This window comes from Pollachius pollachius, assembly GCF_949987615.1.
Source record: "Pollachius pollachius genome assembly, chromosome: 1".
Taxonomy (NCBI): domain Eukaryota; kingdom Metazoa; phylum Chordata; class Actinopteri; order Gadiformes; family Gadidae; genus Pollachius; species Pollachius pollachius.
The window spans coordinates 17,578,236-17,589,428 of NC_136934.1; the positions used below are offsets into that span (position 1 = coordinate 17,578,236).

The following is an 11,193-nucleotide window of genomic DNA, read 5'->3' on the forward strand; positions in this document are numbered from 1 at the left end:
CCCTCCTGACGCTCCTCATTTCGAAGGGACATGCGAGGGAGATAGTCTTTCAAGACATCTGAAAGAGTTATTTTTAGTGACCACACACACACACACACACACACACACACACACACACACACACACACACACACACACACACACACACACACACACACACACACACACACACACCATTTAAAACTTTATCAAACTCTTCACTTTATTTCACTTTGTTAAACTCTTCACTTCATTTGTTTCCAACCATTTAATTTTTTTTAAATGGTGTGCATGGTTACATTGTTTACTCCATTTAGACGTTTGAACTCTATTCAAATATTTTCACTTGATTTAAGCCATTCAACATTTATTTTACATCTTAAACTATGTGGCTTTATTAAAACATATTTTTAGCCTCACTTTACACTACAGCACTCACCACATTTTCTGTTGGAAATGCATTTTCTAGTATACAATTCTTGTCCGTATTATTTCACTGATAGGATGATTATGATGCGTGTGTATTTGTTTATGTATTAAATTGAGTCTGAACCCAATGGCAGGTTAATGCAGGCCTGGCTGTCAGCCCTCTTACCTGTATCTGCAACCTCTCCTAATGAGCATAGGCTTACCTTACATTATTAGTTTAGTTATTAAGTTATATATGATTTCTTCCTTTTATAAGCACAATGAATAGGGTTTGAACGGTTAATAATCCTGCACTCCTGAAGAGAAGTGACGAAACTGTACATGCGCAGTGGGACGCCTGTTACTTTACCTGTTACACTGTTACGAGCCAAACCCTCCGTAGTTTACCCTGTTTCTCAACCTATTACACTGTATTACCTCCGTACCCTGACCCTGGAAACATAACCAGTCGCTCCTCCAACATTAACACGTCTGAACGCAGAAGAACCGGAACCTAAATTGCTGCACCATGTCGGGATTTGAGTTTGAATCACTAGAGAAAACGCTGGAGAAATACATTCCCGAAAATGAATTGACAGAAGTTAAACGCATACTTTTCGGGAATCCAACTAAGTGAGTAGTAATGTTGAGTTATTATGGATTATATTATCTATCGCTATGTGTGCACCTAACCGAATACCTATATGGTTTATTTCCCTTCCCATATTGTTCATTCTCATGCATGTTATTCTCATGGAATTTTAGTTCCTCACTTAGTTTTTCATTAGTTCTCTCGAGTTACTTATTATAACAAGTGGACTCTGTTCAGTTTTTCTGTTTGCAAGAGTGGGCCTTGTACCCTCGGACCTACAGCTTCAAAGGTCACGAGTCTCCCCAAATCAAACGATCAAACCCCGTCTCCTGTGTTGACGTGAATCCAATCCCGGAATTTATTTTTTCTTCTATTTATTCTGTTATCAATCAATTCCCCAAACGCGTGTGTGGGCCTTTACTATAGCTATATTAGTGTAATAATTGCTTCTGTTTTTTCGTGATGTGAAAAGGTAGACAGTGAATGTTGGTTATATAATGGCACAGGAAAAGTACATACTCTCGACCAACATCTTACACAAATACATATAAGCACATTGAAGTAAACGCAGATGGACGTAACAACAGACTGAAACGACCAACCACTTCCATAAATAAGTATCCACCTTCGTAATCAATAAGTATCCACCTTCGTAAGGACTATACGGGAGGAGAGGGTCAATATCCACCTCTGTTTCTCTCAATACACAACTGTTGGTGTGTTGTATGTTCCCTACAGATGTGTGTTTAATATAGTTTAATGTTCCATCATGTTATAATCACTAAGGTATTAAATTCACTATAAATATGTGTTTTAATATAGTTTAATGTTCTAAAATGTTCTATTCACTATGGTATTATATTCACTATAGATATGTGTTTTAATAGAGTTTAATGTTCTATGATGTTCTATTCACTATGGTATTGTATTCACTTTAGTTTTACTACCCTGTAGGAACCTGGAGCTCCATGCATCTGCAGAGATTGTGGCCTCAGAGCGGGACTTTGAGCTGCAGGGCCACGCCTTTCAGAGTGCTCCTGAACAGCTGAGGGCCTCCCGGAGGGTCCGCGTCGGACTCATCCAGAACCGCACCGTGCTGCCGACGGATGCCCCCATCCTGGACCAGGTCGGTCAGACCAGGGGAGGGGGGGGGGGGGGGGTGATCCCCGATCCCCATGTCATCGGTGATCCCCATGTCATTGTACCTCTAGACTTCAGACGCCCCGACCCTTCCATAGCTGCTCATTAACGACATATGTCTGCACCTGTTAGTCGTTATGGATTAAAGCATCTGCTAAAGTAAATAGTATACTGTATCCTGTGTTCATGAGGGTCTGAATTACCTGATATTTCTCATAAACATCCTAAACGTCGTCTTTTGGCCCCACCTATTCGACAGATCAGCGCTGCTCACAGTCGGATTGCAGAGCTAGTGGAGGTCGCTGCCATGTGTGACGTCAACATCGTCTGCTTCCAGGAGACCTGGAGTAGGTTAATTTCATCCTCTTCCTCATCATCATCAGAGCTAGTTATTATATATAGAGTTCCAGCGGAGTGTTAAAGTCCTGATGCGCTGTAAATCATGTTGTGAAAGGCCCCAGTACTGACCTCTGACCTCTGCCCCCTGCTGGTCAGCCATGCCGTTTGCGTTCTGCACACGTGAGAAGGAACCTTGGAGTGAGTTTGCAGAGTCGGCTGAGGACGGACCAACCACCCGCTTCTGCCAAGAGGTGACATGAGAGGCTCTAGTTTAGAGTAGAAGCACACACGTCCTCTTCCAATAAAGCCCAGGCACAAACCGGTGGAACAATATTTGAAATATACTGGTCCAGCAATCATACCTGTATAAGTTAAATGTAGTAAAATATTTAATGAGGAGCTTCATTCCGGATAGTTGAGCTAATTTTGTTCTGTTGTTCAACCTCTAGTTATAATTCACCCATAGCAATAATGTGGAAACCCCAGTCGATAATGTAACAAATTTCTGAGCGCATAATATAATAACATTATGCCTATATTTTTTACAACGTATAACAATCGTTCACCACAAATGACTCTTAAAAGCAGTGCCAACATTTAAATATTTTTCTAACCATTCAGCGAACAAAAGGTAACAGGCTGATTATCATTTAGGGGGCCACACAATGACATGCAAAAGTGTTACCAACCCGCCTATTGAAGTGGTGTGAGAAATACAAACTTTCTACTCCTCATTCACATATAAGGTAATTTACATTTCGTACGGAGAGAATACTACCTCACAGGTAGTATTATTCAGGAGATTTTCAGGGTACAAATGTCAGGATATGTTGTTCACACATATGGCCCATCAGGAGAATATCGGGACTTACACGTGTGTCTGAAAGCAGCTAGTGTGTGAGCATTGGATTACATTATAAAATTTGTCAATTTATGGTAACAGGGGTAATTGTTCAATGGAAAGTGTAGTATACTATGCATGCAAATCAATTATTAAATAGCTTTTACTGTTATTCAGGGCTGAAAAGTGCATTGACATTTTAAAATGCAAGGCAACTAGTTTTGGTTAATTGAAAATAATAATCATCATTGAGATTAAACATCTATTCCAGTGTCCTGGCCAAGACAGCAGTAGCCTACAGTCACACATAGCATACACACAAAACATAAGAAAAATAAAACAACTATAACAGTCCGCAGGGGGGAGGGGGAGATATCAATATCGCAAGACATTTGGGGACGCTTAAGGAGTAATATGAGAGTAATATTAAGTTTGAGCAACAAAGTGTTAAGACGTTTCGGGAGGCTCAAGGAGGAGAGTAATATTACATTTGAGCAACAAAGTGTAGTCTTCTGGTGGACGCTATAGACATAATTCACCATACTGTGTTATTGACATGTTTTCGTTCATTGTTATAGGGACACTGTCTCTTTAAGATCACGTGTCTTATGTGTTGCTATGCTGGTCGGTGCGATGTTTGAATTTAACGGTTTTTATATGACAAAATGAACGGCCCGCCGTCACTTGTCGAGGTGAGAAATTGTCTCTTCCCTTCTTTTATCGCAATTTCTACAGTCTATAGACAGAACGTTTTTCCCTGGGCGAGTGTGTCGCTGCGGTGTGTGCGTGTGTGTTCTTACCTGGGCACGCGTGTCGATGGTGGAGTAGTTATGTTTAAAAACATAACGTCTGACCTGGGTGAGTGTCGCTGTGGTGTGTGCGCGTGCCTGTGTATTCTTACCTGCGCGTGTGTAGATGGCGGAGCCGTTATGTTTAAGGGCGAGTGTCGCAGTGGTGTATGGGCGTGCGTGTGTGTTCTTACCTGCGCATGTGTCGATGGCGGAGCCGTTATGTTCAAAAACATAACGTCTTAGCTCGGCGAGTATATCGCTGTCTTTGTCTTGATGTACGCTGTGTGCGTGTGTGTGTGTGTGCGTGCGTGTGTGTGCGCTTCTATGTAGCTGCCTTTGTCTTGATGTGCGTGTGTATGTGTGTGTGTGTGCGCGTTTCCATGTATGTTCGTGCGCATGTGCGTGTGTGTGTACGTGTATGTGCGTTCTTGCGGTGTATGTATACGTTCGCGCATGCTGTGTGTGTGTGTGTGTGTGTGTGTGAGCTGCGGGCTGCTTGGCACATGCGCACATTAGTAACTTGAGAAACTGGTGCGACAGGCCTGCTATTATAGTATTACGATTATTATTATTATTAGGGTTCCGAGCAGCGAAGCTGCTTGGTCCCCTATTGTTTCTATAACATTTTTCTTTTCCCTCAAATTGTATGTAAATGTTATGCTGCAGCCTATACTATAGGTCGAAAACTCTTGGAATTTTCAGTTATGTTTACCAATAACCCCCACTACCCATAAACCCAAATTTGTTGTACTGCACCCAAAGGTGGCGCTATTGTAAAAAATCATGAATTAGATTTATTTCTCCTCACCAGATTGACCTGGACTCAAAATTCTTTCATAATATTAATCTCTGGAATCAGCTGCATCTATAAAACTCTGGGTCTTGTGCGCTAAAAATGTTTACTTTTCCCACAATTTCATATTAAAGCCAAACATGATAAAAAGATTCACAGGCTACAAAAATAATCCAAAATTCACCAAAATCGCCACATAAAATCTTTTGACCAAGCCTCACAAAAATCATCAAACACAATTTGTTTTATTTAGTTCCATTTGAGAAAAATATTGGCCAATAAAGTTGGAGCAGTTAGCCCATTTTTCTTATATGACCATTTTGTTACTGTATAAAAAAACATAAGACTATTATTAGGTGGATACCAATACCCCCCACTACCCATAAACCCAAATTGTGGTACTGCCCCCAAAGGTGGCGCTATTTAAAAAAAATATGAACTAGCCTTATTTCTCCTTACTAGATTGACCTGGACTCAAAATTCTTTCATCATATTAATCTCTAAAATAAGATGCATCTTTTTCACCCTGGTCTTCTGCTCTAAAAATGTTTACTTTTCCCACAATTTCACAGAAAAGCCAAACGTCCACAGTCTCAACCCATTTTGCCTATATGAGTCTCAACCCATTTTGCCTATTATTATAGTATAGCCTATATAAAAGTGTAATTATAAGTCTATAGCCAATATAGAATATATGTTTTTTAAACCAATCCCTCCATATCTGCCCCCAGCTGGCCAAGAAGTACAACATGGTGATCGTGTCTCCGATCCTTGAGCGAGAGGCTCTGCACAGCACCTTGTGGAACACAGCCGTGGTGATCTCCAACTCTGGCCAGGTGTTGGGGAAGACCCGTAAGAACCACATCCCTCGGGTCGGAGACTTCAACGAGGTCCGTCAGCCGAGGATCCTGATTACGGATGACATGTTATAGACTTAATGATTATGATTCGATCAATTAACAAAAAAACAATCCTCAGATCTAGGCTTGCACGATTCGGGGAAAACTATGAATCACGATTTTTTTAGCTTAGAAATGATATCACGATTCTCTGCTACGATTCTTTTCTCACGAAATGTAATTTTTATTGCACACATGAACCATAACCACCCCCCAAAAAATGGCAGTACCAAACAGTTTTTTGGCACCTCTAGCACGTTGCGTTTCATATGGCCCTTTATAACTGATAAAAGTGCAGTATCAAAAACGGAATGATTTATTTTGTACATATAGCAGCAGATTGTCTTTAATTGCAGGCCTTAATTGCAACTACTGAACCAACTCTACACACCTGTAAATTAAGGCTTTAAAAAAAAAAAAATTAAAAGAAATAAATATCTAATTAATTAAAAATTTTAATCCACAGAGGTGTGAATCGAGATCACGATTTTATAATGATTTATAGTGCAGGCCTACTCAGATCCACTAACGATGAGAATAAATCTCTCCGTCTTTCTTTCTCCTAGTCCACCTACTACATGGAGGGCAACACAGGCCACAAGGTGTTCCAGACCCAGTTTGGTAAGATAGCTGTGAACATCTGCTACGGACGCCACCACCCTCTGAACTGGTTAATGTACAGCATGAATGGAGCCGAGATCATCTTCAACCCCTCCGCCACTGTTGGAGCGCTGAGGTGGGCCTCCTCCGCTCCATACTGCCGCTCTAAAGGCGCTCATTGATTTATGGCTTGGTCTGACCTTCAGCCCAAAGTATATATATATTAAACTGTGGCACATGCCACAGTTTAAAAGAGGTCTAGCTGCTATGTTGAGACTGTAGCTGTGATTAAGGGCTGTACAAATAGAATTGACTTGTTAGTTATTAGTAATCTCCGATTTGTTTAAAGTCTGGTTTGTTTACTTTCCAGTGAGCCCATGTGGGCCATTGAGGCGAGGAACGCAGCGATAGCCAACCACTGCTACACATGTGCCATCAACCGCGTCGGGACCGTAAATATTCAGTTTTTGTCTCTGTACACCCTCCTTCCAGGTGTTCAATTGTTATCTTGCTGTAGTAAGGCCTTTTTCTACCTTTATATTGTGTTTGCTCATTGCAGGAACACTTCAAAAATGAGTTCACATCTGGTGATGGTAAAAAGGGTAAGAAAATGCTTTCTCTTTTGTGTCCAGCTCCAACAGATAATAAAGTACATTTTATTTTTATTTTTTAGCACCTTACATATAATCCCCAAGTAGTTCCTCTCTAGAATAACAGATGGTTACAGATAGCTTTGTTTCCGTAGCTCACCATGATTTTGGACACTTCTATGGTTCGAGTTACGTGTCTGCCCCTGACGGCAGCCGCTCTCCTGGGCTCTCCAGAACCCGGGACGGCCTGCTGGTGGTGGAGCTGGACCTCAACATGAACAGGCAGATCAGCGACAAGTGGAGCTTCAAGGTACGTCCTATCAGATCCCTGGATCATTGCTCCTGAAGTAGGAGCGCTAGTATGACTGTGTGTACTTCTAATGCTTATATTGTTCATAAATATTTAAAATATAACATATATTAGATCCATGAATTTATTTATATATATATTTGTAAATGAGACCTAGGAACTGTTTTTTGCATCAGTCTTACACTGAACCTTATTATGCATGTTTACATTCACCGATAACACATATTTAGGGTTTCTATTTTTTTCTCAAAAGAATTGCATTATAAAGTACTAATAAATTAATAAGTGAGGCAGAAAATATTTTCTGTCCTGACTTTCCAGGTGTGACTCAGTTTAGATAGAATGATATTGGAGTTAAGAGCTGAAAACAAAACAATCATCCTGGGCATCGCTCTGTATTTCTTTGTAATCCAGATGACTGGGAGGTATGCAGAGTACGCATCAGAACTGGCCAAGGTGGTCAGTGAAGACTTCAAGCCCAACATAGTGAAGGAGTAATGGCATTCAGTCAAATTAACGTTTGATCTTTGACTGAAAGTCACAACGTGACAACGTGACTTTCAGTCAGTCACGTTGTGACTGTTTTAGACTGAATGACACTGGAGGTGACGGGATTGAGGCAGATCAATATGAAATAATAGGTCCAACCATAAGATCAAATAAGCACGTGTTCATTTCTTTATTGGTTACAGCACAAAGGGAATGTGATTCTATGTATCATACAAAATAAAGATTCCTGCTGAAATGTGCCGTTTGTTCATACTTCAAATGAACAGCTGGGAGACTTCTCTGTACACATGGAAAAGCAATCCATAAATGGTTTCATAAAAGTTATAATTTAAATACATAATTATGTCTCTATTGAAAGTGTAGTGCAAACATTTCATCCACGATATGAAATAAAAAAGATAAGGGGTAAAAGGTCTGGACATGTGAGCAGCTGAACTGACAGGGTTCATTACTTGGCTTGGTGTTAGAAGACCTCCATGAACCATCAGGGGACAGCCCTCCAATGTGTCCGTCCTGGGACAGCCCTCCAATGTGTCCGTCCTGGGACAGCCCTCCAATGTGTCCGTCCTGGGACAGCCCTCTGGGCTAGAGTGGAGAGTAACTCTGAAGAGGACCAACGCAGCAGCAGGCCAGTCTGCCTCCCTGACCCCAGCTCCGCCTCCCTGACCCAGGTCCAGGTCGGTGTACATTAGATAGAGTGGGACTCTCTTCCTATGTCCATATGTATCGAGATAGAACACTTCAAGCACACTTACCTGAGACTCCCCCAAAAAAATAACGATTCCCTGCGGATAGAACGACAGGTACCGCCGTTCTACGACACGTTCGAGCCGTCAGGACAGGAGTGTTAGAAGCCCCTCCAAAAAGCTCCCCACTCTCTTATGCCTCAACAAGGCGGCTGCTGCGCTAAGGTTGAGTTGACCTTTAGCCCTACCATCCAACACCTTCTAAAGAAACGCATTAAGACGCTAAAAAATAACTTGGTTGGTCATCTGATGCAACGGGTAAACCCGGTCTGAAGCCTGCAGCGGTGGGAGCCCTCCCTCTCTGAGCGCTCAGCGGCACGAGTCCCCGCTCTCCTAAGCGCTCAGTAGGGCGCGGCTCCTGAGGGATCCTGGCGTCGGCCGTCGACCTGCGGCCGCGATGATGTCACTACAGCATGGGGTGGAGGTGAACATGCCGACGGTGTCGGCGAAGGCTCAGACCCCCGTCAGCTGTCTTTGAAGACCAGCAATATGTCCTCGTCTGTCCCGTAGCTGCGCCGAGCCTCCTCGAAGTTGGTGATGCTGGTGCAGCACACGCCTGGAACAGCAGAGGACACACAGGTTCAGTTTATACCAGTTTCTGATCACCCACACATGGGATGTGTTGACATTGTTATGAAAAGTCATTTTAACTGCTCCTTTAAATATAGCTGTGACACCTCTTTTTGGTTTTTGCTACAAATATCAAGTGAAACCTGCTCTTGGTGTGCTTGGGCCGCTGATGAAATTACGTACTCGGTCTATCAAAACAAATGATTTATTACGACACACCTCCAGACTCGGGCCTGAGGCCCAGAGAGTGTTCCGAGTTCAGGTGTGACTCACGGTCGGCGTACGCAGGGTTGTTGTAGAAGATGCAGCCCGTGGTGCTGTTGAAGCCACAGGCCACCACGAAGTGGCCCTGGTACTCAGGCCTCCTGCAGAAACACTTCTGGCCAGCGGGGAGGAAGCAGCAGTACTTGACGGGCAGCGAGCAGAGCTCACAGGTCAGGACCACAGCGTTGACCAGCACGATGGCCACGTGGCCCTGCTCTATATGGGCCGTGATCTCCTGGATGGTCACCGAGCTGCCAGTAGAAAGGGCCCAATAAGAGTTTATTTACTCATGTCAGAGACGCCGTCAGGTCAGGGTTAATGTAAGTAATAGAGAACTCACCATTTCCGAACCACCACGCCCTTGCTCTCTGCATTCACGAAGAGCTCATTCACCCGATCTTCTTCCGTATCAAAATGCTTTTTATAAAAGGACTAATGGAGAGAAAGAAATAACAAAGTGTCAAAACATCACTCTTGCTTCCTCAGCATCACGTAGGTCAAAAACAGGATTCATGTTGAATTCCTAAACAGATACCTGGTTTCTAAAGCCCTTGTCCACGCCAAGAGTCTGTGTACAAAACTGGTGCCTGATTCCGAGATGACACATGAGGTAAGCCAAGTCGATGGTCCACACACTCTCAGTCAGCTTCAGCTCCCAGCAGGCACTCTGGAAGTCTTGGTCACTGATGGGGTGCAGGTACCTGCAAAATGATCTGACATGAACACCTAGAATCCATCCTATGGTATGCAGGCTGTGAATCTACCTGATCACTTGATTAGGCACAATCACGGATGTATTATTAAGTATTATATTACTGTGAAACCAGGAAGTTGAATGTTCACTTACTTCAAGACCATTTTGGAGCAGGCCAGGCCACAGTCCCAGTGGTACAGCTGGCGGATGACAGGGACGTTCAACAAGACGCCATCTTCTGTGGAGGGCATTCAACTATTACGATATCAAACTATTACGATATAAAACTATGATATTAAACTATTATGATATTAAACTACTATGATAGATCGTCTTCCTTATGGCATTACCCACGAAGAGGATCTATAAGAATAGTTGATATAGTATTGCATTGTTATAGCAACATTGTGGTGTCAGCATCACCTGTCATCCTTGTTGAATCTTCGTATTCGTACAGATATTTTATAGAACACTTCAAGTTGGTTACAAGTGAAGATATTGAGATAAATGGTTTCATGGAAGCTAACAAGCTAACGTCACCTAGCCTGTCATGGTTGGTAGTTTAGCCTCCCGGCTCACTGGGTGCTAATGTTAACCTAGGTGGTTATATGAAGAGCTAGCGCCATTGCTGACGTTTTGTTGGATTCTTTCGTCTAATTCTTACAAAAGAAGCTAATTCTAAAACTACAGCTAACGCTGTTCCCCCATCATTAGCGTTGGCTCGTCTTTTGTTTGGTAGCCTGATGCTAGCCGCTGGACTGTATGCTGTGATCCCGCCCCCTAGAGACTGACGTCAGTGACGACCTATAGGGACATGACGCATCTATCTCAATTATGAACGTAGGGCCATACACCATGTATTTTTATGTTTTGTATTGATAGGCAAATGTACTGGTTAACACACACACACACACACACACACACACACACACACACACACACACACACACACACACACACACACACACACACGCACACACACACACACGTGTGTGTTAAGTTACAACCTAGATAACACAGTTACAATAAGGTTTTTCTTGCAGAATTTAAGATGCAATATGTTTATTTGGAAAAGGATGATCAAATGTCATATTCAATTAAATCATGCATTATTGGATAACTAAAGT

General features: G+C 42.5%; 2 protein-coding genes across 3 annotated transcripts; one reads left to right on the forward strand and one right to left on the reverse strand.

Moving 5' to 3' along the window:
* Window positions 1-816: 816 nt before the first annotated feature.
* Window positions 817-7,818, forward strand: upb1 (ureidopropionase, beta). The gene is made up of 10 exons (XM_079756431.1): window positions 817-1,020; window positions 1,934-2,105; window positions 2,379-2,466; window positions 2,615-2,709; window positions 5,615-5,773; window positions 6,349-6,518; window positions 6,753-6,834; window positions 6,942-6,984; window positions 7,128-7,282; window positions 7,697-7,818. The coding sequence occupies exons 1-10, from the start codon at window positions 917-919 to the stop codon at window positions 7,778-7,780; spliced, it is 1,152 nt and encodes a 383-aa protein (XP_079612557.1). The 5' UTR covers window positions 817-916; the 3' UTR covers window positions 7,781-7,818.
* Window positions 7,819-7,868: 50 nt separating this feature from the next.
* On the reverse strand, window positions 7,869-10,831 carry gucd1 (guanylyl cyclase domain containing 1). Of its 2 annotated transcripts, none has more exons than XM_079756443.1 (6): window positions 10,490-10,831; window positions 10,220-10,301; window positions 9,908-10,073; window positions 9,713-9,804; window positions 9,382-9,623; window positions 7,869-9,094 (listed from the first exon to the last, which is right to left on the reverse strand). In XM_079756443.1, the coding sequence occupies exons 1-6, from the start codon at window positions 10,581-10,583 to the stop codon at window positions 9,003-9,005; spliced, it is 768 nt and encodes a 255-aa protein (XP_079612569.1). In that variant the 5' UTR covers window positions 10,584-10,831; the 3' UTR covers window positions 7,869-9,002. The 2 variants fall into 2 exon arrangements, with proteins under 2 accessions (XP_079612569.1, XP_079612568.1); XM_079756442.1 differs by having other exon boundaries at window positions 10,220-10,304.
* Between the last annotated feature and the right edge of the window lie 362 nt (window positions 10,832-11,193).